At 41.8% G+C, this 27,669-nt stretch overlaps 3 protein-coding genes across 3 annotated transcripts; 1 reads left to right on the top strand and 2 right to left on the bottom strand.

Moving 5' to 3' along the window:
• The first annotated feature begins 5,465 nt into the window (after positions 1-5,465).
• Positions 5,466-7,433, top strand: LOC133805653 (uncharacterized). Its single transcript, XM_062243823.1, has 2 exons — positions 5,466-6,039; positions 6,133-7,433. The coding sequence occupies exons 1-2, from the start codon at positions 5,466-5,468 to the stop codon at positions 7,431-7,433; spliced, it is 1,875 nt and encodes a 624-aa protein (XP_062099807.1).
• An 11,954-nt stretch (positions 7,434-19,387) lies between these two features.
• LOC133803537 (putative disease resistance protein RGA3) lies at positions 19,388-24,008 on the bottom strand. Its single transcript, XM_062241619.1, has 2 exons — positions 20,600-24,008; positions 19,388-20,006 (listed from the first exon to the last, which is right to left on the bottom strand). Exon 1 carries the CDS (start codon positions 23,911-23,913, stop codon positions 22,666-22,668), a length of 1,248 nt encoding a protein of 415 aa, XP_062097603.1. The 5' UTR covers positions 23,914-24,008; the 3' UTR covers positions 19,388-20,006; positions 20,600-22,665.
• LOC133805652 (disease resistance protein RGA2-like) lies at positions 20,622-22,408 on the bottom strand. Its single transcript, XM_062243822.1, has 2 exons — positions 21,575-22,408; positions 20,622-21,491 (listed from the first exon to the last, which is right to left on the bottom strand). The coding sequence occupies exons 1-2, from the start codon at positions 22,406-22,408 to the stop codon at positions 20,622-20,624; spliced, it is 1,704 nt and encodes a 567-aa protein (XP_062099806.1).
• Positions 24,009-27,669: the final 3,661 nt, after the last annotated feature.

The raw sequence follows: 27,669 nt of genomic DNA, 5'->3' as shown, positions 1-27,669 counted from the left end.
GCCTAAGTTAAAAAGTGTGGATTAAAAGCAAAGCGTCTCGAGGTGAATGCACCTCATCCAAAGGTTACACAAAATACTTAAAAATATCCGAAGGTAAAGAAGGAAAAAGCGTCCTAGGCCCCATCGGTTGGCCCCTTGGAGGTCGCTGTCTCACCATGCTCCGCCGCGCCAGAGGCTTCCCCAGTCTCCGAGGGCGGGGCCTCTTTGTCGAGGCGAGCTTGGAACTTCACCAGTAGGCGCGCCCAGAGACTCGGTGGCATGAAAGAGAAGTCAGCCTCCGGGTTGTGGATCCAGCAATGGTAGAACAGATCCTGCATTGACTGCTCCGAGGTGGTCCGTTTAGCTTCCAGGGCGGCCTGGGCCTCAGTCTTCGCTGCCTCGAGGTTTGTCCGCGAGGTGGCAAGGGAGGTCTCGAGCTCTTGGACCTTTGAGCGTGTCCTCTCCAACTCGGCCTTCGAGGTTGCCAACGCGTCCTTTGCCGCCTGAGCCTCCTGGAGAGCGGCCTGGTGCTCGGTCCTCATTTCCTCGAGCTGAGCTCTGGCCCTGGTGATGCTCCGATGGATTGCAGCGACGCCCTACGAGAAATGAAAGATAAATTGGCTAAGTGGAAAAATAAGGCGATATGCAGAGGTAAAAGCTTTAAAAGAACGGGGAAGCTTACCGTTAGGGTCATGCCCATTGAAGACTCTATTACGTCAACCGGGCTCATTGTCTCAATAGCCCGGAGCTCCTTCTCTTTGAACTTGTAAAAATGGCTGACGGCGTAGTTCGCCGATTCGTACACCGTTCCCTAGAAGGCCTCTGGGATCTTCTCCAGGTCCTGGGGATCGACTGGGATGCGTACCTCGGGGGCTACCACGACCGGAGTCCCGATCTCCATTCCTCCGTCTTGGGGGGCAGGCGGAACTCGCTGAGGCGGTGGAGGCATTTGTCCTGCTCCGGCAACTGGAAGGATCGCCCCTAAGACCTGGGCTAGCGGGGTTTTCTCCTTCTCCTTTGCTGGAGATTTCGTGGAGACCCCGGCAGAGCTCTTGGAACCCCGGAGCCTTTTCAGTCTTGGCCCGGCTGGGGGGTTCCCCCCAAAGACTATGCCCCGTAAGCTATCCTCAGGCTAAGACATCTCTTCTGTCAAACGAAAAACATGGTTATTACAAGTTAGCAATCATACAAAGATAAGGACAAAAGTTTAAAGCTAAAAAGCATGTGAATACTGAGGGAGCCCTACCCCCCGAGCTGGAAGAACCTAAGACGATTATTTCACGAACTGGCGCAGGTTCTAGGTCCGGTTCTGACTCAGGGCTAAGCCCCAGAGCATAGATACCCCTCTGGAGTGATGGCCATGTGCGTAGGTTGGTCCCATACTCCTCGAATAAGATCGACCTAAAAGCTAGGGTGTTATCTACTACTACGGTACCCCTAGGTCGGCTCTCTTGGTGATCCAGCACGAGCCGGTCAACACAATGGAGCAGGAGTGTGTTCAGGTCCGGGTCCCTTCGGTGACGGTGGACGATCTGCCTAGGATTGAACCTAACCAGCCGGGGGTCTGCAGTGGCCCTATCTAGATGCTTAAACAAGTAAGGGTTACCTTGGCCGGAAGGACCCGCGGCTGCTCCGGATTGGATCCTCTCCTCCAAGGCCCTCTTCCTATTCCTCACGAGCGGAACTTCGGCCGCCTCGTCCTCCTTGTCTTCCTCTACCGCGACCTCCTCCACGATGATAGGTCTGTTGTCGCGGGCTAGGGGCGGCCCCCGGGGCCTCTTCAGGTTCAGAGTCTGATTTGGGAAAATCAGTTTGCAGAACACCATCGTCTTGTTCGTCGCGAGCACGCGATAGTCCTTCTCACTGGGGGGCAAGCCCGCCAGTGTTTCATATTGGCCCCCGAGGGTCACAGACTTTTCGGTCCTCGCGTAGATGGCTGCAAGATTGGCTGGAATCAGAATGGAATACGGAAGGAGCTAAGATAAAATAACACTTAAAAGGCGAGCTAAGATCGGAGATTACTTACGAGGACGATTGAAGTAGTGGTGGTCGCAGTTCCGGAACCCAGTCGACATGAAGAACTGGTCCTTGAAGTCATTTGGGTGGCTGGGCAGCTCGATGACCGCCGCCGTATTGGGAAAACGGGTTAAATAGTAAAACCCGCCACCTCGCCCCCGCTGATCCGGGCTGGCTTTGAGGCAAAAGAAATATAAAATACCAGCAGGGGTAAGGACCTCCCACTCCTGCTTCTTGAATAAATACATCAACCCTGCCAGCAGACGGTACGAGTTGGGGGGGAGCTGAAAAGGGGCCAACCCCACGTAGTTCAGGAAATTAGCGAAGTACTGATCCAGTGGAAGGAAGGCCCCTGCCTTGAAGTGTTCACCACTCCAGGCCGCGAACGATTCATCGAGCGGCGTGCAGCTCCTCTCGCCATCCGAGGCAGGTCGGGCAATAACGGAGGCTTTCCCCAGTGGAATGTTGTGACTGAGGAAGAGTTTGTTGATCTTTGTCTGGTCGGTTATCTTTGAGACGATTCTCTCCGCCTCAAAGAATGCGTCGGGGGCCACCTCGACCTCCTTCTCCACAGCCGGCCCGAAGCGGGGGATCGGGGAGCTGAGCATCACCGCCTTTCCCTTTTCCTGCTGGGAGGCCGAGCTTCCAACGTTCTTCTGGGGGAGGTTCTTTTTTGGAGCCATCTGGTCGCCTAGCGAACAAAAGAAAACACTTTAGAAAAGGCCACCCAAGCAGGAGAAAGAAGCAATTATTATTTGCACGAGCTGAGGTAAGCCCAGCTCGTGGAGAGTGGAACCACGCGGTTCAGTGAACACGCGCGTATACTCCCAACAGATCCCAGATTACTCAGAATTCGCGTGTCAGGGGGTTCAGAATAGAATTTGCCTTGGGGGGGGGGGAAGTTTCAATAGGCAGAAAATTACAAAACCGCTTAAAGGCGTGTTCCCTAAGCTACCTGGTTTCGCACCCAAAAATTCCCAAAACTCCTACCCAGAAATTTTTCCAGAAAAAGCATCCTGAAACCCATACTCTAAAGCGATTTCCTACAACAAATGTGCCCTAACCTAAAAAGGGCTGTCACCCCCCATATTCACACACCCCAGAAAACGCTTGCATGCGGCTACAGTGAAAACTTTTACCTAAGCTACAGTAGCATGTTTTCAAAGTGAACAGGGTCAGGAAGCTTACAGTGTATGGCTGGGAGGTAGACGAGGGCGTTGCGTTGGTAGGAGCTTCGTCGGTGTAGTAGCTTCCAAAGCTTTGGAGAAATCCGTGCGCCTAAGCTTCGTGAACGATGAAAATGGCAGCAACAGGGTTGAGGGTTTCGTTCTTCTGAAATATGGAGAGGGAAGAAGAAAGGAGATTTGGGAAATTTCGAATGAAAGGGTGGCCCGTGCGTAGGGTGGCCACCCCCTTTTTATATACGTGAAGGATCACGTGTAGAAGGCTCTTGGATGGCCCTGGTGAAGGATCCGAGGCCTTCCACTCGAAATACGAAATGACGGCTGGGCATAGGCTAGGCCATTAAATGCGGTTCTCGTAAAACGTACCGTCACCACCCACGACGGTCCACGTATTAGACGCCTGCTTAAGGAGTGGAATGCGAAGAGTTTATGGGGAAGTCTAAAAGCCCCCACTGTGGTCTTATATACGACGTCATGTACCACGAGCAGGAGCTTGGGGGGCAGATGTACGCCCTGATTTTCCCACGGGCTGATTAGCAGGCCGAGTTGTTGACTAATCACAATTAGTCCATGAACATCCCCAAGACCGGAGCTCCCACTTCGAGGTCGTACCTTCTTAGCTCGAGCAATCCCTAAGGACACGCCAAGGTTTCCCAGGACTGGGGGAAAGAACCTGAAGGCCGAAGGTCGGGTCAGGGGAGCAGCTCGTGGCACGAACTATATACGGAGCTCTGACCCTCTGTAAAGTCAACACACGCAAGATAAACGTGCGTATATCTGACATCACGTGTCCGATATCTCCCTGACTTCTCGGACACGCAGCAGGAACGTGCATGTTCAGAAACCCACGGCTGGGTTGGGCCGTGCGGCCCATTATCTCCTTACCTATCGATTTGACCATACTTATGTGTCAGGTTTAGGAATTAATCATGAATGTCACAGAGTTGATATGACAAATAATAAGGTCACGAGATGACCTCCTTACCAACTTCCAAGTGCCTTCTCCTATAAATATGGAGAACCTGGGAGTTGATAAGGGTTGGGAAAATAGTCTCTGAATAGATATATGCTTTGTAACCAAATACCCAGAGTATATCAATAATATTGACTAGTGGAGTAGAAGGATTTTAACCTTCGAACCACTCAAAAACGTGTCTTGAGTCACCTAGTTCATTCTCTAAGATTTTATATCTGCGACGGTTCTATATTCAGCACTAATCCCTTTCTCTTCTTCTCTTAATTACCTGTTGGTGAAGAACCGCGTCAACAGTATCCACAATGAACTCAACTCAATTGTTTATAAAAAATGTTTTTACCAACAATAATTTCACAATTCCCACCAAAATTTCTAAATTTTAAGTTTTTATCTATGTTGTCGCAGGTATATACACAATTGAGTTCCAAAAAAGAGGACTGCCTCATGCACACATACTACTTTTCTTGCATTCGACATTGAAAAATCCTTCAGCAGACCATATTGATAATATAATAAGTGCGGAAATCCCGGACTTAAATGTTGATCCTGATGGTTATAATGCCGTCAATAAATTTATGATTCATGGACCTTGTGGAAAACTTAATTCAAACTCTCCATGTATGATGCAAGATAGGTGCACAAAACATTTTCCAAAAAAATTCAATGATCAAATGACCATCGACATAGATGGCTTTCCAGTCTACAAAAGGAGAAATAAAGATATTCATGTCGAAAAGAAAGGTGTCCTTTTAGATAATCGATATGTAGTCCCTTATCAAAGGAATTTGGTTGTCAAATTTGATGCACATATTAATGTCGAGCTTTGCAATTACTCTAGATCAGTCAAATACCTTTTCAAATTTGTTCATAAAGGGTCTGACAGAACTACTGCAACAATGGAATCTATTGACACTACCAAAGAAATAGATGAGATAAAAGCATATTTGGATTGCAGATATATCTCGGCAACTGAAGCTTGCTGGAGAATATTCCAATTTGACATACATTACAGATAGCCAACAGTTGAAAGATTACCATTCCATTTACCTGGAGAGCACACAGTAATATTCGAAGAAAACAAATGTGTTGAAAATGTTGTTTGCATACCTGGAATAGAAAAAACAAAGTTCACTCAATGGTTGGAGGCAAACAAGAATTATGATGATGCATGAGATCTAACTTATTCGGATTTCCCTATAAGTTGGGTTTGGAATTCAAAGGAGAAAACATGGACTAGGAGAAAAAATGGATTGGCAATTGGAAGAATTTACTTCGCGCATCCTTCGACTGGAGAATGCTTCTATTTGAGAATGTTGTTAAATTTTGTCAAAGGGAGCACTTCTTATGAAAGTATTAGAACAATAAATGGGGTGACATATCCTAATTTTAAAGGCGCATGCTATGCTTTGGGATTGTTAGACGATGATAAAGAGTGGATAGATTGCTTGACTGAAGCTGCAATATGGGCAACTGGAAAAGAATTAAGACATCTTTTCGTCACGATACTTATTCACTGTCAGGTTTCTGATGCATCACAACTTTGGAAATCTATTTATATTGCATTGTCAGAAGACATAACTTCATTGCAAAGGAAGAGATTTAGAATGAATGATCTTAAGTTAACTGAACAACAAGTTGAAGCATACACATTGTTCGAGATTGAAAGTATCATGCTGAAGATGGGAAAAAGTTTGAAAGATATAGATGCAATGCCCATGCCTAATCCATCTTTGATAAGAGACTCGGGTAATAGATTGGTTAATGAAGAGCTTGATTATGACCGAGATCAATTAAAGATATTGCATGAGAAATCATTTGCTGCTCTAAATCCTTGCCAAAAATTAGCTTATAAAGCAATAGTACATTCAGTAGAGAATGAACAAGGCAATTTATTTTTTATCAATGGACATGGTGGTAGTGGTAAAACATTTTTATGGAATACAATAACTGCAAAGCTCAGATCACAATAAAAAATAGTCTTGCCTGTAGCAACTTCAGGCATAACTGCTTTGTTATTGCCTAATGGTAGGACAGCTCATTCACGATTTCATATTCCCTTGAATGTTACAGCAGAGTCGACTTGTGAAATTCGACAAGGCACCCTACTAGCTGGACTTCTTGTGAAAACTTCTTTGATCATTTGGGATGAAGCACCTATGGCAAATAAGTTATGCTTTGAAGCTTTGGATAAGACCTTAAGAGATATTCTAAGAACAAGGTTTGAAAATAGCTCTAACAAACCTTTTGGAGAACTTACAATAGTGTGTGGTGGTGATTTCCGACAAATATTACCAGTTGTCCCAAAAGGTACAAGAGCTGATATTGTTGATGCTAATCTTAACTCATCATATTTGTGGCCATTTTTCAAAATATATGAGCTCAACCAAAATATGAGGCTATATAATGGAAGCTTGACTGGTTTTGAGGCTGCCAAAATAGCTTCTTTTGACAAATGGATGTTGCAGATTGGAGATGGTTCATTATATGATGACATTGATAGACAATTAATTAAGCTTCCTTCTGATATCGCCATAAATCCATCTCAAGATCCAATGAAATCCATAATTAAAGTTATCTACCCATCACTTTTACAAAAGTACAATGATCCTACATATTTGACAGAAAGAGAAATATTAACACCAAAAAATGAAATGGTCTATGAACTAAATGACAAGATTATGAATATTATACCAGGTGAAGGGAGAACATATTTTAGCTCAGACAGTATATGCAAAGCAAGTGTAAAGACAAATGATGAAGATCTTTTGTATCCAGCTGAATGTTTGCATGGTTTGAAATTTAATGGCATCCCTAATCATGAGATGCGACTTAAGGAAGGTGCTCCTGTAATGCTCCTTAGAAATCTAAATCAAACAGAAGGCCTATGCAATGGCACAAGATTGATTATCAGGCATCTTGGTAAATGGTCCATTAGAAGCGACATCATTTCTGGAACAAATATTGGTGAAAATGTCACAATTCCAAGAATTATCATGTCTCCCAATGAATCAAGATGGCCATTCAAGCTTAATAGACGACAACTTCCCTTGGCACCATGTTTTGCCATGACAATCAACAAAATCCAAGGACAATCTCATAAACATGTTGGCTTGTACCTCCCTAAGCAAGTATTCACCCACGATCAATTATATGTTGCTGTGTCCCGAGTTACCACAAGAGAAGGATTAATCATACTAAATGCTGATGATGAGGTGGGAGACCCAACCTTAATAAAAAATATTGTTTACAAAGAAGTATTTCAAAATACCCACTCATAGAAAATCTATTTATTCTAGAAAATGATATAGTCTCCTTATTCATGTCCTTCAAATTCTTACCTTATAAGGTATAAATTTTACTGGTTTTAATAAAATAAATTCTCCATTCCTGCTATTGTACATAGTTCAATTCTATCTTTAGCAATATATATATTTTGAAGCTACATGTGTGTTGACGCCGTTTTTCGTCAACAGTGAAAGAAGAGCACGTAAACAATAACTGATAATGGCCAATTTAAATAAGACAATATAAACACACGATTTTTACGTAGTTCAACAGTTAAATCTGCCTAGTCCACGAGTCTCTATTATTAATACTCAAGATTATCTCTGAGAATTATTCAGGAATGAATTCTTCAGAGTTTTCTCTCAAGGATCAGAATTTTCGGTCCATCACAATGGTGCTTAACCTCTCTATTTATAGAGAAATATGCATAATACTATCGCACATATTTTGGGTAGTTACTCTTTTTGTGTATATGAAATAAATGGCTTTTAATGCCTATAATCAGATATAAAAGGAAACGTCCCCTGAAGACCAGGGGACGTATAACTGTCCAAATAATATCCCACGATTCTAGGGGATTTACAGTAATAAATGAGGATTACATTTCGTATTTACATCACTTATAGATATTCAAGGTGGTTATCATATATCTCCAAGGCTTTAGCTTCCCAGGTTTCCCGCCATCTTTCGAGCTAGAGACATCTCCCGAGGTCACGTGGCTTTCGAGATCGTATGTGCGTCGAGCTCGGGACCCCTGATCCGAGGCCATCCCTGAAGATGGATGCATCTCCGGAGCCACCTTTTCGAGATCATGAACACTCCGAGGTCACCATATTCGAGGTCGTCTATGTCCTGCAGGCTCGATATTTAATCCTGGAGCATATTTCCAACCTTATGAGTCCGCTTGTTTGCGAATCCGAATTTCGAGGTCATATTTAACATAGCTCAAAATCTGGGTGTAACATCTTGCCCCCTCAAAAGTATTTGTTCGAATCCTAAGAGAAGGAAACTTTTGAACTACTTTCTTTGAGAATTGCACCATCACACTTTTGAAAATGGACACGCGTCAGCTGGGTATTGCTCATTTTTTGGTACTTGAGTACCTTGGAAACATGCCCACGATCATCCGTCTGCCACCATTTCGGCGCCATCTTGTCATTGATTCCCATCCGTCCAATCTAGCAAGGATTTCATCCAACGCCCCGGATTAATCCCCCCTTTTCCATCTATATATACGAGACCTCACTCTTCATCTTCATTTTTACCTTCGTTCACCAAAAACAAGAAAAGAAGAAAAATGAAACCATAGACCTCTTTATAAAGTTTCTATTCTGTGCATGTTTTCTCGGCCAAAGAAACAAAGAAACCCCGGTCTGTTCGAGTCCATGAGTTCTTATTTGCAACCTCTTCTTCAATCGACAATCTCTCTGCAATCGCCATTATTGTGTAAGTATGCAATCTTCGTTTTCCATTTTGTCAGTTTTTATTCATGCGGTTCTTGCTGTTCTTGCTGTGTATGTGTATATACTAGTTTACATCCTTAGCATAATATGATAGGAGGTTTTGATCCGATAGGATCTTATGCTTTTTAGACTTCCATACTGGATTTATATCACTGGCTTATACCCAGTTTTCATATTTGAGTGAGGTTCCTATTTTCTGGGTTTTGAAATTTTTAAGCGACGTTTCTTGTACACTAACTTTTTGGGTAAAAAACATGGGCCTTGATAAATGCACGAAACCCAAGGCTGCCTTTCCTGGTTAACCGCCACTCTCTTTTCCCTTGATTTTCGGGATTTTCAAAAAAATTTCCACTCTCCTTCCTTTCCCGTGGAACGCACGTCCTGACTCTTTAATAAGGGTCTAAATTTATAGCTTGTTTTGCTTCTTAACCCCGAGCTCGTAAGTTCGAGCTCGGAACTCTTGCATGCATGGCCCTCACCATTTTTTCTTTCTCGTTAGATGTCACAGAATCTGGAAAGACGGTGAGGGTCGTTGCTGGCAATCCCTTACGAGCCAAAATCTCCGAGCCCAGAATCGCTGTTCGCCCGGAATCAACGTCGGATAGGAGAATATGAGCTTGCGCGCGAGCAAGAGGACATTCGAGCTCACTACCACCACCAGATAGACGAGGTCATAGAGGGGAAGAGGAGAGTTCTTCGGGAGGCCCTCTATCCGGAATCCAATCTAGGACCTAGGCCGATTCCTCTCGATCCTGCATTAAAGGTTACTGTCGCATACCATCCAGGAGAGCTCAACTTTTCGCTAATGGGGGAACCTTATTCCTCACAGCCGAGGAGAGAAATGTTTGAGGCCGAGCACTACTGGAGCTCGGTTACCACAACTAGCCAGATAACTGAAATCCTGGCTTTCCACGGCCTCAGCCTGTCAGACTCCTTGAAGTGTCGACCTCCAGTCGACCATGAACGAAGCTGCTTCGCCCCTGGGGGTCGCGACGCCAGTGTGAAATACGCGGCCTGGAGCCAGGAACACATGAGGGCAGGAGCTCTGTTGCCCTTGAAGTATTTTTTCAAGGACTTCACGAATTTCGTTGGGTTGGCCTCGTTCCAACTCAACACCAACTCTTACAGGGTACTGTCTGCCCTGAGGTCCTTATACCACGAGATGGGGTGGAAAGGACCTTCACCTCAAGAGATCTTGTATCTCTTTTGTCTGAAAAGTAACCCCTCCCGAGCTCGGGGAGGGGATGGCTTTTATTACCTCTCGAGCTATCCCAAGGAGAAGAAGTTCTTTGAAGATCTTCCCAATCATCCGCCCGATTTCAAAAGGGCCTTCTTCTGGACAGACGGTCTGTCCCCGTCTCGACACTATTCGTTCAGGCGGATTCGTAAGTATTCTTGTTATCTTTATTTCTGTGCTCATGACTTTAGCTCTTAGATCCGTACTTAGTAGAAATATGTTGTCTTTCAGCCAATTTTCAGCGTCCTACTCCCGACGATACAATGAAGGAGCATAGAGAGACCCTGCTCCAACTCCCACATGGCAGGAGGTCTCTCTTATACCTTTTACACGAGGATAAGCTCTGAAAGTGCGGGCTTCTGGGGAAGGGCCAGTCCACCTTTGACTGGTCCAATAAAAAATATGAACACTGGGAGCAGGTGCCACTGCCCACAGGCGCCCTTCCTCTGAGGAGAGAAACGAGGTCGCCACTTCCAGTTCGCCCGAGGAGTCCGTTGTCTGGGAATGAGGCTAATGATGAAGCCTCGAGCTCGGATTCAGATGAAGGTAAAGTCCTTCCTACCTCGAGAATGTGGTCCCCCACCTTACTAAAACACAAGCCCAATAGGTTAGTCTCGTGCCCACAGGATAAATACCATTTCTACATATGGAGTTGGGTAGATGACTGTGTCCATAGGTTTGATAGTGGGCTCGGGAAATACGACACCATGTACACCACAGACGAGATGTGGAACGGGATAGCCGTTCAGTATGGGACCAACGATTATAGGGACCTTTCGAGGTTATCGCCCACATATAGGGAAGGCACTCCCCCCGCCTCCTCCGAAGACGGGGGAATTTCATGGTCCCCAAGTTCGAGCTCGGGGGAGAGTTCCAGTTAGGTTTCTTCTATCATCACTTTATATGTCTGTGATACTGAAAAAACTTGTATGCTTCTCTATTATTAACTCATTCTGTGTTGTGACTCGTGCAAGCAAGATGGACTCCGACCTCGACAACATCATTGATGGCGCTGGCGCCAAGAGGAGCAAACATCCCAGAGCGGGGTCGTTTAAGTCCGACCGGCCGGGTAAAGGTCCCAAGAGGTCCAAGAAAACCCCTCCTCCTGCTCCGCCGGCTTCGAGCTCCATCGCCGCGACGACTTCTCAGGCCGGCGCATCCACAACGGTGCCGTCCTCTCAGGTTGTCGCCTCTGCTATGGCGCCGACTTCGCTGGTTGGTCCCTCCATTATGGCTGAGTCCCAACCTCCTGTGGTGGTTCAGTCATCCTTAGTTCCGCCTTCCAGAAGGCCTTCTGCTTATCGATCTCAGAAGCTATCAATTTCCACCCACATGGATGCATATGTGGTCGATAATGCCGCTGGGTCCCACGGATCTACGCTGGTATCGGATGTTATGTCCCGGATCAGCCAGAGCTATGGCAGTCTCAAAGCTCCCCAATGGAAGTGCTTAAATGACACCCGAGACTGCACTGTTCTCTACGAGAAGAGCATCGAGCATACTGCCGCGGTGAGTATCTTTCTATAGTCCTTCCTTTTCTGCTTATAATCACACTGACCTGGAGCTAATGGTGGTTTGTTCCTTTTTTCAGGCTCTTTCCTTCACTGCCCAGCTCAACTATAAGCTGAACAATGAGATCCACTCGAGCAAGTCTCATGCTCAGGAGGCGAAGGATCTCTAGCTCAAAGCATGCAATGATCTGAAGGCAGCGAATGTGGAGCTTGGGGTAGGAGCCAAGGAACGTGAGGACATGGCCACCGAGCTCGGGAAGCTGAAAGCTGAGGTCGAGGAGCATAAGAAGGAGATCACCCAGCTTCAGGAGACCAACAAGAAGCTTGAAGAGGAAAAGGCTGCCACCTTTGACATAATGGAGGATGCAAAAGCTCGTCTCCTTGCTGAGTATAAAGAGAAGAAGGAACAAGCGGTTGACTCAGCCATGTACCGAATGTGGGCCTTCAATGAAAATCTGGACACCAGCTTCTTAGGTCCTCACAAGGCGACATTTCTCGACAGGTGGAATGCTTGGCTCGAGAAGGAAGAGGCTGAGCAGCTCGAGAAGGAGAATACTGCTCGGGATGCCGTTCTGGAGGGAGCCCAGGAGGATAGCCATGCTATTCGTCCTGAGGAATCTGGTGCTGCAGATGCTGAGAAGGCCAAGGAGACTCCTCTTCCTTGACTCTGATTTCGGGGGAACCATTTATTGGGGCTGCGTCCCCTTATTTCTGTAATTATTTTTATTTATGTCCTCGGGGCTGATACAATTTCTTTAGATATTACTTATATATGCTTTACATTTCTTGGCTCGAAATATTTGGCACATTTTATATTGATGAATCAGTTATGTTTATTTAGTCATACAAACATATTATGGATTTAGGTTCGAAGCTCAATGCATTCATGCACAGTTTGTTCAAATTATCCACTTCCGACCTCGTTATTTTTCAAGGTCGGGTATTACTTTAACCATGAACCCGAAAGTACTTATATGGTATGTAATGTGAATGATTTGGTTATATCTTTTTTGTTTAGTCACTTTTCCTCATCCTCAGTTTTTGTTCTGAGGTTAAGAGTTCGAAACTATCTTCTTTAAGATATTCCAGTCTCGATTTCGAAATAGGTTTAGGTTCCTACTTACCATCGATTAGTTTTTTTCTTTTGGCTGGTTTTTTCCAAACCTATTAAGTTTGCACATCTGGTTAACTCCAAATGTTTTCAGTTTTTGATAATTCGGTTATGTCCGAACTATCTCAGCTTGCGTATTTGGTTATATCCAAGTACTTTATATATTTTTGATAATTCGGTTATGTCCGAACTATCTAAGCTCGTGTATTTGGTTACATCCAAATACTTTATATGTTTTTGATAATTCGGTTATATCCGAACTATCTAGGCTCGCGTATTTGGTTATATCCAAATACTTTATATATCTTTGATAATTCAGTTAAGTCTAAACTATCTAAGCTCGCGTATTTGGTTACATCCAAATACTTTATATTTTTTGTATATGTTATTTTATTTTTTAAGCTGATGGTATATGTACCAATGATGCCCCCTTAATATCCTATGAGTGTGACCATAGGTTATTAAATTAAGAGAGATTGCAAAAATAAAAAGAAATAACATATTTGAACGAAATGGATCTTTTATTTGATGACATTCAAAAACAAATAAGCTAATACAAATAGAAACTCATGGTTATAGGCAACACTTTTCCTACACTACTGATAGTAAGGTCTAAGGTGTTCGCCATTCCATGCTCGCGGTACTAGGCTCCTGTCCAATCTCGCAAGTTTGTACACACCAGGTCGGATGACTGACTCTATCTGGTATGGTCCTTCCCAGTTTGGCCCGAGCACTCCAGCTGCCGGATCTCAAGTTGCCAAGAATACGCGTCTTAACACCAGATCTCCCATTCCGAATTTTCGATCTCGAACCCTCTTGTTGAAATATCTGGTAGTTCGTTGCTGGTAGGCAGCGTTTCTCAGCTGGGCCTCTTCTTTTTTTTCTTCAATCAAGTCTAAGGTCTCCTCGAGCTGAGTATGGTTTGAATTTCGGTCGTAAATCTGAGTTCGAATCGTTGGGATTTTGACTTCTATGGGTAACATTGCCTCGCAGCCGTATGCTAGAGAGAACGGGGTATGTCCTGTCGAGGTTCGAGCCGTTGTCCTATATCCCCAAAGGACTTGGGGCAATTCCTCGGGCCACCGTCCCTTTGCTTCCTCCAACTTTTTCTTTAGAGAACTCTTGAGAGTTTTGTTCACAGCTTCGACCTGGCCATTCGCTTGAGGGTGAGCCACTGATGAAAAACTCTTTATTATACCGTTCTTTTCACAAAAATTGGTGAATAGGTCCCAATCGAACTGGGTTCCGTTATCGGATACGATCTTCCTCGGCACTCCGTATCGGCACACGATGCTTTTTACAACGAAATCAAGGATCTTCTTTGAGGGTATAGTTGCCAACGGTTCAGCCTCCGTCCATTTTGTGAAGTAATCCACGACGACTATAGCATATTTCACTCCGCCTTTGCCAGTCGGGAGAGAGCCTATGAGGTCGATGCCCCATATCGCGAAAGGCCATGGGGATGTCAACATGGTCAGCTCGGATGGTGGGGCTCGGGGTATCGTGGCGAATCTCTGGCATTTGTCACACTTCTTCACATACTCGAAAGAATCCGTTTTAATGGTTGGCCAGAAATATCCCTGGCGTATGATCTTCTTGGATAGGCTATGCCCCCCGGTGTGATCTCCGCAGAACCCTTCATGAATTTCTTCAATGATTTTCTTAGCTTCGGGAGGGGTTACGCACCTGAGTAACGGCATGGAATATCCCCTTCGGTATAGCCTTCCATCCAAGATTGTGTAACGGGGAAGCTGATACATCAACTTTCGAGCTTGGTTCCAATCTTTTGGAAGAACTCCATTTTCGAGATAATCAACTATGGGGGTCATCCAGGTCGGCTCTGTTTCGATCATACACACATCTTCCTCTTCTGGCTCGTTAGTGCTAGGTTCTGATAGGTGTTCTACGGGCACAACACTCAACTCTTCATTTTCGGTGGACGTGGCGAGTCGAGCTAAGGCATCTGCATTCGAGTTCTGCTTGCGGGGAACCTGTTCGATTGTATAGAATTCGAAACACTCTAACGCAGATTTTGCCTTCTCCAAATAAGCTGCCATTCTCGTGCCACGAGCCTGATATTCACCCAAGATTTGATTAACCACGAGCTGGGAGTCACTGTAGCAATGTATAGCTTTAGCTTTGAGCTCCTTAGCTATACGAAGTCCTGTGAGTAGGGCCTCGTATTCTGCCTCATTATTCGATGCTTTAAAGTCAAATCTTAGGGCAGAATGAAATCTGCTTCCTGCGGGGGTAACCAAAATGACCCTTGCCCTTGCTCCATTTTCATTTGACGAGCCGTCGCCGTAAAGTTTCCACAGCTCGTGGGCCGTGGTTATTACCTCGTTGTCGGCTATACCCGTACATTCCACTATAAAGTCCGCCAATGCCTGTGCCTTAATGGTCGTTCTTGGGTGGTAGGTGATCTCGAACTGTCCGAGCTCAACAGCCCATTTAAGAAGCCGACCTGAAGCTTCTGGTTTAGATAGGACTTGCCTAAGTGGTTGATCAGTCAGTACATGGATAGGATGTGCCTGAAAGTAGGGGTGGAGCTTACGGGATGAATGAATTAGATTGAGCGCGAGTTTCTCCATCAATGGGTACCTTGACTCTGCCCCCAGTAATCTTTTACTGATGTAATAAACGGGTCTTTGCACCCTCTCTTCTTCTCGGACGAGCACCACACTTATCGCGTGTTCGGAGGTTGAAAGGTATAGGTACAGTATTTCTCCCATTTCAGGTTTTGACAGGATGGGTGGTTCCGCAAGGTGCTTTTTGAGCTCCTGAAAGGCCAGCTCGCATTCCTCTGTCCATTCAAATTTCTTACCTCCTCTCAGTAAGTTAAAAAATTGAAGACCACGATCTGTAGATTTCGAGATGAATCTGCTTAGGGCTGCCATCCTACCAGTCAGGCTTTGGACATCTTTGTGCCTTCGAGGTGAGGGCATATCAATCAGGGCCTTGATCTTGTCGGGGTTAGCCTCAATTCCATGGGAGTTCACAATAAAGCCCAGGAATTTTCCTGAAGATACCCCAAAAGTGCATTTCTGAGGATTTAGCTTCATGTTATACTTCCTGAGCACGCCGAAGCACTCTTCAAGGTCATCAACATGGTTCTTGTTGAGCTGTGACTTTACAAGCATGTCATCAACATAAACCTCCATGTTGTTCCCTATTTGTTCTGAAAACATCATGTTTACGAGCCGCTGGTATGTGGCTCCAGCATTCTTGAGCCCGAATGGCATGACATTATAGCAATATAGCCCTTTATCTGTGATGAAGCTCGTGTGTTCTTGGTCGGGGGCATGCATGGGAATCTGGTTATATCCAGAATAGGCATCCATGAACGACATCAGGCCATGCCCTGCCGTGGCATCTACGAGCTGGTCAATCCTTGGTAACGGAAAACAGTCTTTTGGGCAAGCTTTGTTGAGATCCGAATAGTCAATACAGGTTCTCCATGTCCCATTGGGCTTTGGGACCAACACCGGATTGGCTACCCAGTCAGTGTAAAAGGCGTCCCTAATGAAATGGTTTGCCTTTAACATGTCAACCTCCTCCTTCAGTGTTTTCTTTCTGTTTTCGTCCAGCTGTCTTTGCTTTTGTTGCTTTGGGGGAAAGCTTTTGTCTATGTTTAGAGTGTGGCTTGCTACATTCGGGCTTATTCCTACCATGTCTGAGTGCGACCACGCGAAGACATCCTGGTTTTTCTTCAGAAAGCAAATTAATTGCTATTTTGCCTCATCTTGGAGGTGTTTTCCGATCTTCACTTTCTTCGAGGTATCAGTTTCTTCGAGCTCCTCTAAAGGTTCGAGGTCAGCTTTCTCCTCAATCCTCGGATCAATCTCCTCGTCAATTTCTAAAACTGTTCCGTCTTTGTTTTGTATGATAACGAGTGCTTGAGCGCTCGTTTGTTTCTTTCCCCTCAAGGAGATGCTATAGCATTCTCTCCCTGCCAACTGGTCTCATTTTAATGTCCCGACTCCGCTGGGGGTCGGGAACTTAAGGGATAGATGCCGTACTGATGAAACTGCCCCCAGCCCGACCAGGGCGGGTCTCCCGAGCAGCACATTGTAGGCGGATGGTAAGTCTACCACCACGAGCTCCATTATCTTGGTCACCGAGACTGGATAGTCTCCCAAGGTCACGGGGAGTTCAATGGATCCCATACAGGTAGTTCCTTCTCCTGAAAAGTCGTACAAAGTAGTTGCACATGCTTTCAGGTCGCGAAGGGAGAGTCCCATCTTCTCGAGGGTTGCTTTATAGAGGATGTTGATTGAGCTCCCATTATCTATGAGAACTCGGTGGACCCTTTTATTGGCCAACTGAAGAGTAATGACCAGCGGATCATGATGAGGGAATTGAACATGGGAGGCGTCTTCCTCGGTGAAGGTTATTGGTTGCGTCTCAATCCTCTGGCTTTTTGGTGCCCTGGGTTCGGGTTCATAAGGAGACCCATCCCCTGTCTTCAACTCGTTAACATACCTCTTTTGGGCATTCCTGCCCCGTCCTGCGAGGTGAGGCCCTCCCGAGATGGTTATTACATCCTCTCCATCTATTGGCGGGGGCCTATCTTCTTCCCGAGATCGGGAGTTATTGTTTTGTGTGGTCGGAGGCGCGGCTACTCTCTGGCTCGCGGCCGCCTGACCAGTACTCTGGTTTTTGACATAATGCCGGAAGTAACCTCTCGAGATCAACCCTTCGATCTCGTCCTTCAGTTGTCGACATTCATCGGTTGTATGTCCGGTGTCTCTGTGGAACCGACAATATTTACTGGAATCCCTCTTGGATTTTTGATTTCTCATCAGGTCAGGACGCCTAAAGGGGACCTGGTTCTCATTAGCCAGGTATATGTTCTCTTGAGACTTATTGAGCTCGGTGTATACCTTATACACGGAGAAATACCTCTCCCCTTTCTTTTTCTTTCCTCCCTCAGCTTCGGGGTTACTTCCTTATTAAATCTTGTTAAGTAACTCTTCAATGTTTCGCCCGGTTGCTGCCGGACGTTAGTTAAGGTGGATGCTTCTGGTCTGACCCCCACCATTGCTCTGAACTGCTTCTTAAAGTCTTTGGACAACTGCTCCCATGAGGTTATTGAGTGTCTCTTATACTTTTCGAACAACTTTTGGCAGGTCCTGCCAATGATGTTGGAAACAACATGCACCTGAGCTCGTAACCCACGTTACTGGCTCTCATGATAGTGTTGAACGTGCTGAGGTGACTACACGGGTCGGTCTTTCCTTCAAACGTAGGGACGTGAGGAATCCGAAACCCTTGAGGAAATTGAGTGTCAGAAATATGGGGAGCAAACGGCTCGAGCTCCTCATCAGAGTCCTCATATCGACCATTTCCTCATTCATTCTTTAAAAGCCTAAAGGCTCTTTCGAGCTGATCGATTCTTTCTTGGACTGGGTCAGTAGGAGGTGCTGTCTGGAATTGACTATCATTGATAGTGATTCCAGGCTCGCGTCTCCGCAAGGGATCTCTACGTTTATTCAAGCGATCCCTCAGGTCCGGATTTGTTTGATCTCCATTCCCCCGACTCTGATTCAGATGATTTCGCAGGTCGGGACGATTCTTGCGACTTCCAGTATTCTTACGACCTCGGTCGTGTTTACTGACGGACCTGGTCTCTCCGGACTCATAACTGGTGAAACTCATTGCTCGGTTGTTTCGCGATGAATTCTTTCCACGTCGCCTCATCTCCGCAGTGCGAGACCGAGACGTCTGACTTCTCTCAGATGGAGCGCCTCTCCGCTCCTGGAAAGTCTCTCTGTTTCCCTGTCTTTCAACCGCACGCCCTTGATCCTGATCTCGAACAGGTTGAGCATTTCTGCGTGGGGGCGAAGGATATCTTATGGGTGACGAAGGGAACCGTATAGGCGACGGTGGCTGCCACCCTTGTCGCGGTCTAGAGGGTCCAGAATTTGCCCGAGATGGGTTAGTCGCATTCGGTGCGCTCCCAGGTACCTGAGTCCGAGCCTCTATAGTGGTTCAGTTATTCTCAGCTCCTGCAGGCACTTCTACAGGCGGGTTAGCCAGGGCCCGAGCTTGAGTACTCCTCTGGGGCCTAGGTGGAGCGGATGGCTCCGCTGGTGCCGGAGGTTGAGTCGGCCTCCTTGTGGCAGCATCCTTTCGTGGACGCCCGCGGGGCCTCCGGGGAGGAACATGTACGTCCCTTGGAGGAGGGACTTGGTTTTCGCGCGGAGGCGGGGGCTGAGCCACCTGCGCCTCTGCGGCTATCCTTGTCAACTCCTCATTCCGTTTGTTGGCCTCTGCCAACAGCTGCTTCAGTTGCCGGTTTTCAAGTTCTACAATGGGAACGTACCGCTTAGGATTGTAGTACATATCCTCATCTCTTGGTGGAGGAGGTGGTCCCCGGGAATCAGAGGACCCACTTCTCTCTTCAACATTCGGGTTCTCCATTGGTTGTTTTCCAGGACGTCTTGGGTAATTTTCCTCAGGGGTGTTCTGATTGTTTGTGGCCATGATTTTCTCAGGGATGAATGCTTAAGGATCTCAATGAAAGCACCAAACTGTTGACGCCGTTTTTCGTCAACAGTGAAAGAAGAGCACGTAAACAATAACTGATAATGGCCAATTTAAATAAGACACTATAAACACACGATTTTTACGTGGTTCAGCAGTTAAATCTGCCTAGTCCACGAGTCTCTGTTATTAATACTCAAGATTATCTCTGAGAATTCTTCAGGAATGAATTCTTCAGAGTTTTCTCTCAAGGATCAGAATTTTCGGTCCATTACAATGGTGCTTAACCTCTCTATTTATAGAGAAATATGCAGAATACTATCCCACATATTTTGGGTAGTTACTCTTTTTGTGCATATGAAATAAATGGCTTTTAATGCCTATAATCAGATATAAAAGGAAACGTCCCCTGAAGACCAGGGGACGTATAACTGTCCAAATAATATCCCACGATTCTAGGGGATTTACAGTAATAAATGAGGATTACATTTCGTATTTACATCACTTATAGATATTCAAGGTGGTTATCATATATCTCCAAGGCTTTAGCTTCCCAGGTTTCCCGCCATCTTTCGAGCTAGAAACATCTCCCGAGGTCACGTGGCTTTCGAGATCGTATGTGCGTCGAGCTCGGGACCCCTGATCCGAGGCCATCCCTGAAGATGGATGCGTCTCCGGAGCCACCTTTTCGAGATCATGAACACTCCGAGGTCACCATATTCGAGGTCGTCTATGTCCTGCAGGCTCGATATTTAATCCTGTAGCATATTTCCAGCCTTATGAGTCCGCTTGTTTGCGAATCTGAATTTCGAGGTCATATTTAATATAGCTCGAAATCTGGGTGTAACAATGTGTTTATATTATTGTAAATTACAATATTAACTTCATTACACAAACATAGTAGTAAAAAAAAAAATGAGTATTAACTAATTTCAATATTATTCCTTACCTTATTTGTTTCACAACTCATCTAATCAAAATAATACTACATATGATTTTTTTTCCCCAAATCGTGAATTACATTAACTCTTTTATTTATTTACTAAATATAATATTCATTGTTATTCTAAAATGAATCAACAAATATGTATATATATATAAATGATTCTCAAACATCAAAAGATCATGATTCATATTATGTTACTCATTTAGTGTAAATGTTAACAACTCCTTAAATTATAAATTCTAAATATATATATAAAAAAAAACTTAAAATTTAAAAAAAAAAAACCAAAATCTTATTTTTCAAAAAATAATTATAATACTAATTATTATAAATACCTGGCGAGCCGCGGCTATATTGCCTAGTTCATTAATAAAAGAAAAAAAGAAAAGGGTAAGATGAACTCACGTGTACAATGGAGCGAGAAAGTTCAATTATAGCATCTTTGTTCCAACTTGGGGCAATACATAATATGATACTTTTTAAAATTACTCAAGTTGCGTGGAAGTGATATCAAATTGGGGCAGTTGCATATATTGGTAGTCTCAAGGGAAGGAAGGTTTCCAATCTCTTCAATCCCTTCTAGTGCTGCTGTCAAATTGGAGCAGTGACGTATCCTGAAATCTTGAAGGGAAGGAAGGTTTCCAATTCCTGGAAGCAGTGAAGTCACTGGGCAATTATCTATGGTGACAGACTCGAGGGAAGGAAGGTTACCAATGCCTTTTAGCAATGAAATCAACTTGGGGCAGCCGTATATATAGACAGACTTAAGGGAAGGAAGGTTCCCAACCCCTTCCAGTAGTGATGTCAAATTGGGGCAGCTATATATCGTGATAGACTCAAGGGAAGGAAGGTTCTCTCTCCCTTCCGGAAGTGTTGTCAAATCGCGGCATTCCTTAATGGTGATTGACTTGAGGAATGAAATGTTGGCTTGAGTGTTCTTCCCCCTCATCATTATCCACGTTTCTTGGAATGACTTTGAACTACTTGCAGTGAGATCAAGTGTTTCAATACATGGAAACAAGGGCATTGAAGTGAGGTTAGGGCACTTCCATATGTTTAGATCGGAAAGACGAGGAAATGATCTAATCCCATTACCATCTGATCCCCTCTTCCACCACCACCACTTGAGATTTGGACATTTTTCAATACAAAGACTCACCAGGGATGGAAAGAACAAGTGGGCATCATCAAAGTATTCATCTTCGGCCGAGGAGCACATGTACGCTGCTTCAACAGAATTAATGTTAAGTTCCTTGAGAGAACGCAATTGATCTAATTTTGGGAGATATTGGCAATTCTTACATTCGTATAACTCCAATAGAACAAGGTTATCCAATGAAGAAAGCCAACCTCCGAACTCACGCCCATGAAATTCCACACTTGCAACTCTTTTACACTGGAAGGTGGCTGCAAACCTTCTAGTGCCATCTCCTCATTTTCCATCATATTATTGCCATCATCAACTTCTTCCCACTTTAAAATCAACAGTTGAAGATTATGCTTCCCTTCACAAATGACTCGCTTTAAAGTTGGTGCCGTGGATTTTGATGCAACATAGTTTGTGTGTCTCAGTCTTTCAATTCTTAAGCCTCCTTGTAAGTTGTTAATAAGGTTGCTCACTTCAGGAAACCCACTCGACTCAGATGCAACAAATCTATCTAATGTGTGAAGGGAAGTCATATACCCAAATTCAGGGGGCATCTCTGTCAAACTTGAACATCCTTCAATAATAAGATGCCTTAAGTTGACTAATTTCTTCATGTTTCGAGGTAATCTAACAAGGTTTTCACAACCTACGAGATTTAGAGTCTGCAAATTCTGTAATCTTACCAAAGAGCTTGGAAGCGTTTTTAATTCAGAATCATAAGAAAGATTAAGATATCTCAAATGTTCCAATTCACACAAATTCTTTGGCAACACCTCAATGTCCATGCGGGAAAGACTCAAAGCTCGTACACACTTAAACTTGGACAAATAATCCTCAAGTTTAGAGAAGCCCAAATATCGACAATTATGTAAAAGAAAAGTTCGAAGTCTTTTTTGTTGAGAAAAGAATTCTAAAATCTCACTTGATTTGTGGGTTTCTAGATCAAAATCAAAATCAGCTAATGACATGTGAAGATGTTTTCCATTAGAGATTTTAGTATTCTGATTGATTATGACACTATCTGATCCCGCCACCAAAACAGCCACATCATGCATGAGGTCATGCATTTTACATGAAATTATTATGTCACCAAAATTATGCAGGCTGCCTTGTTTTGGTTCTTGAAAAAAGGATCTCCATAGGAGATTTATAAAATACTCATAGCCATTATCTTCAAGACATTGGTTTTTGTGATCAGAGCATTTTATAAATCCTTGTGCCATCCAAAGTTGAATCAACTCACCCACACAAATTTCATGATCTTTTGGAAACAAACTACAGAAAGCAAAACAATGCTTCAAATGTGAAGGGAGATGGTTATAACTTAGCTTGAGGGTGGGTAAGATGTAATTTTCATTTGATCTATTTTTGCAAATTCACTATTCAGAAACCATGACAACTCCTTTTCTGGGTTTTGAGACTGCCATAATCTTACCTGCAATAATCTTCCTATTGTCCTTATGGCCAAAGGAACTCCCTTGCACTTTTCTACAACCTCCATCCCTAGCTCCATTATTTTTGAGCCCTCAACCGGCTCTTGTTCTTTCTCGAATGCCATTCTTTTGAATAAGTACCAAGACATATCTTTGCTCAAACCTTTTACTTTAAATGGCTGAACTGTCTGAGTTATCCTAGAAACCATTTCACTGCGAGTAGTTACTAAGACTCTACTACCCCTTCCTCCACACTTTAACAACATCTCCAATTTATGCCATTCTTCACCATGCTCATTCCACACATCATCCAATACTAAGAGGTATTTCTTTCCACTTAGCTTACTTCTAAGTTCATTTTGTAACTGTTCCAACTCAAGGTTTCCTAGATTGGTACAAGTATCCGACTTTATAATTTTTGCAACTAGTAAATCGACATCAAAAACATCAGAAACACACACCCACATTTTGAGTTCAAAATGTTTTTGGACTTTCTCATCATTGTAAACATATTGAGCTAGTGTGGTTTTTCCTAACCCTCCAATACCTACTATTGGAATGAAAGACACATCCTCTTCAAACTCCATTTCCACCAACAATTGAATAATTTCCTTCTTTTCATCCTCTCTCCCAATAACTTCCTCTTCACTCACATAAGAGTAGGTCTCCCTCATACTACTTCCACTAGCAACTATTGTTTCTTTTGGACGATGAGTTAAGTTAAAGTTGTTGCTAACGACTCTTGTATCATCTAGTTTTTCTCTTATATCTTTAATCTGATGACCCATCTTAATACGAAAAACTAGCTGATTAGAGCTGGAGAAGAAAACACGTACCTGTCTGGTGAATTTATTCCCAGACATCACTCTACGTTGCATAGCTTTTGTATGAAACTTGTCCACCAAGTCATCAGCAACAAAAAATGCGTCTCCAAGCTGTTTGAGCCAAGCTTTGACACTATTATCGACAGCCATCTTCTGTTCTGCATCAAGAAGTACACCTTTAACTATGTTTGTCGTATCAACAAGTTTCTGAAACTCGTCCTTCACACAGTAAAGCACTCCAACCTCTTCGAATGCTGCAGAATGCAACATCTCAACAAGACTTTCAGCAACATTGAATAAAACTCCTTCGGCCATTGTTGTTTTAGAAGGTGAGATAAAGCAGGCAAGTATGTTTTTTGAGTAATTAATGTCTTAGTTTGAGATGAGTAATGACATATAAGAAAATGAAAATAAACAATACATATATTTATTGGTTTATATAAGCACCACGACTTTATTTCATCTTGACTTATAGGCATCATTGATGTAATCAAGTCCCACTGCTTTATTATTTCTTGTCTTTTAGGTATCATTGAAAACTGATTGAGCCCACTGCTTTTGAATTGTGTGTGTAGGGGATTTTTCTCAAATGATTTGTTTGATCTTTTCTTCGGGGGGAATATTGTTTTTATTATCCACAAAGAATAAATTGCTTCCATGTTATTTTGATATCAATTCATTCAAGTGGTCATGCCAAAGGAAAGAAAAAGAAATAAATAGATAATAATAGTGGTAGTAGGCTTTGGTTGGCAACATTTTGCTTTAGAGAAGCTAGCTATAAAGATTAGCTTTACAGAGAATAACTTTTTACATTAAGCCTCTATGTTTGGTATGGAGGAAAGAAAATAAGAAAGATGGAAAAAGTAAAAGAAAGAAAAGAAATATATTTTCTCACCCACTTGTTTCGGAAGAGAGGAAATAAAGTTACTTTATTTTATTTGTTTGGTATTTGAGTTAAAATTTAGAGAAAAGAAATATATTTTGACATTTTAGCCCTTATATTTATATGTTGTTTATACTCATATTAATCTTTATATGTATTTTTTATTATTTTGACCCCAAAGTTTTATAAATTATTCTGCCTATTATTTAAAATTAGATATTTTTTTAAATAAATAATTATGTCTACCTTCTCTATTTTTTTTTCTTTTCTGACATATTCTTAAAATAAAACATATAAATAATAATGTTATAAAATTTAGACTAAAAGTAAATAAAGGAGCAAATATAAAAGCTAAAATTAATATATATTATTTTTGAGCGATATATAAAAATATGAAGATAAAATATAAATGAATGATTTTAACATAGAAAGTTAAAAAAAGTATTGTGAACAAATTAATAAAATAAATATAAATAGGATGTTTATATTGATAGTAGTAATGACATTCATATTCATGTATATATAAAATAAAAAAATATTTTAAAAGAATTAATTTATTAAAAAGGAAATAGAGAAAATGTAGGAGTAACACAAGATTATTTTAATGAAATAAAATTATTAAGCATTTTCTCCTATTTTCTCTCCAATTTGGAGAGAAAATATTTGTTGTCGATCCCACTTTTTTTTTTTCCTCTCACTTTTCTTTCCCTCCACATTTTCTCTTCTACCAAACAATATTCATTTTTGCTTCTCTCAAGTTTTCTCTCCAAAACTTTCTTTCCTCCTATTTTTCTTTCCTAACAGTGTGTTTGGTAAGATGGATTGATTGATTTAATAATGTGGATTGGGCTAATCCATCCTTAGCCAATATGTGTTTGGTATAGAAGGAAGTATTGAGGAAAGGATGGAGGTGTGGATTCTAAATCCATCAGGCCCTCCAAAATTAATCCTCTTATTAGGAGGGATTGTCAAGCTTAAAAAAAAGAGAAAAAAGTAAATTGATGGGAAGACATCTCATTACACATATATCTCTTTTTTGCCATTAATTCTAATTACAACAACGAATTCATCTTTCTGGAAGAGATTTGAAATCTTTGGAGAAAGCCTACCAAAATTCTCTACAAATTACAAAATACTTTTATGAGGTTTTTTTTTTTTTGCTTATTTTTTCCTTCCTATTTTTATTTATAAAATTATTTGATTATTTTTTATTTTAAAATTTATAATTTTTGATTTTGTTTGAGAAAAACTTGGAGAAAGAAGAAGGATTTTTTTTTTGTTAATTGTGTTTGAGAAGAAAAACTAGAGAACTAGAAAGAATCAATTTTTAAGATTTTTGTAGGTTGAGAAAATACGATATTTCCACAAAAAAAAAGTAAGAAGAAAGAAAGATTTTTGTAGTCTTCAACATGAATAGCATAAGAAAAAAAAAAAGGAAAACATAGTTATAACTCAGTACAAAAAATCTTAACAAACTTGATTATACTTTATGCTTTTATCTTTTTTAGTTTTTTTTTTGGGTCAAATGCAATTAAGGTTTGAAGACTTATGTACTTTTAGATTCTATATTTATATGTTTTAGATAAGAAAAACTGGTTAAATTTATCAATATATATATATACATTAATTTGAAAGATATTAACATTAACTTTACTATGAAATATTATTTTTTTTCATAGTTTTCTTTTATTTTTTGTACACGAACTCATGATAAGATCTATTTTTAGGTAATCATATTCTGAATACAAAAGAGTAATGCAATTTAATATATATATATATATATATTTTATGAATATGGCTGGAAAGACATGATAGATGTTAGAATTTATTCATCTTTTCTTATATTGTTAGATGATTGATTTTTTTTTTTTGTATTGAAAACACATGAAACTAGTTAGTATCTTGAAAATATTTGTACATTGTTTTGATGTATAACTAAAGTGTAATAAGTAGATGGATGAAGATGAAATTTTGGATCTAAGTATTGAGGAAATTTAATATGAAAATCATGAAGGGACTCAAATGGATATTGATGAGAAATATTTCATAAGCTTCCTTAGTAGTTGGGAATGTCAAAGACAAATGGCTGTTGTGCAAATAGTTTGTTATGTGGTGCACTTGCTTTATGTAATGAAACTAGGGAATTTTTCAAATTATATGGACAAAAGCCTTAGAAATAACAGTATTGAAAATGAAAATGTACAGAGTGAGCTCATGCTACGCCTTAGTACGAATGGAAAATGTTGTGATATAATTTGAATGAGTCCATTGGCATTTGGTAGGCTATGTGAATTATTACGAGACACTTGTCGCCTTAAGATAACAAAAACTCAATAGTGGAAGAACAAGTGGCCAAATTTCTATACATATTAGCACATAATGTGAAAAATAGAATGATGGTTTTCTTTTTTTGTTGATCTGGTGAGACAATGAGTCGATATTTTCATGAGGTGTTGCGTGCAGTAATTTCTATAGAAGATCAATTTTTAAGACAACCAAATGGAGCGGAAGTACCACAACAAATACTTAATAGTCAAAGATTCTATCTATACTTTAAGGTACTTAAGTATCTTGAGCAACTTATATATAAACTAGTGATGATTCTTATTTTAATAAAATAAAATATTTTTTTTTACATATTTTAGGATTGTGTTGGTGTAATTGATGAAACACATATTCGAGTGAAAGTATCGAAGAAGGATGCACCTCGATATCGCAGAAGAAAAGACTATACTACACAAAATGTTATGGCAGCATGTGACTTTGACATGAGATTTAGTTATGTCTTACCTGGTTGGTGATGGACCCAAAACGGATATGTTTAAATATTTATACTCGCAAGCGCACGAATCGTATTTATAGAATAGTTTTCGTGTAAGCACGAGGTCGAACCCAAATGAGTTGCCTAAAATAAAAAAGAAAACTATTTTAAATCAAAAGTAATAAATTCTAACCTAGTTCCAAAGATTGATGAGTTTTAATATTATGAACATAAAATAAAAGATTGAAAAATAAAGCTATTTAAGATAATGAAAATAAACCAATAATGATTTGACAATAAGTGTTAAAAGAAAAGATTATTAAGATACTAGAATGCACAAAATGTAAGTTTAATAATATTTATTAGTATATTGATTCCCAAGTTTTAGTGATAGTTAAAATAATTTAAACTATCCTTTTCCAAAAAG

The sequence above is a fragment of the Humulus lupulus genome, chromosome X (assembly GCF_963169125.1).
Source record: "Humulus lupulus chromosome X, drHumLupu1.1, whole genome shotgun sequence".
In the NCBI taxonomy this organism is placed as follows: Eukaryota; Viridiplantae; Streptophyta; class Magnoliopsida; order Rosales; family Cannabaceae; genus Humulus; species Humulus lupulus.
This window is presented reverse-complemented; position numbering and strand designations above follow the sequence as displayed.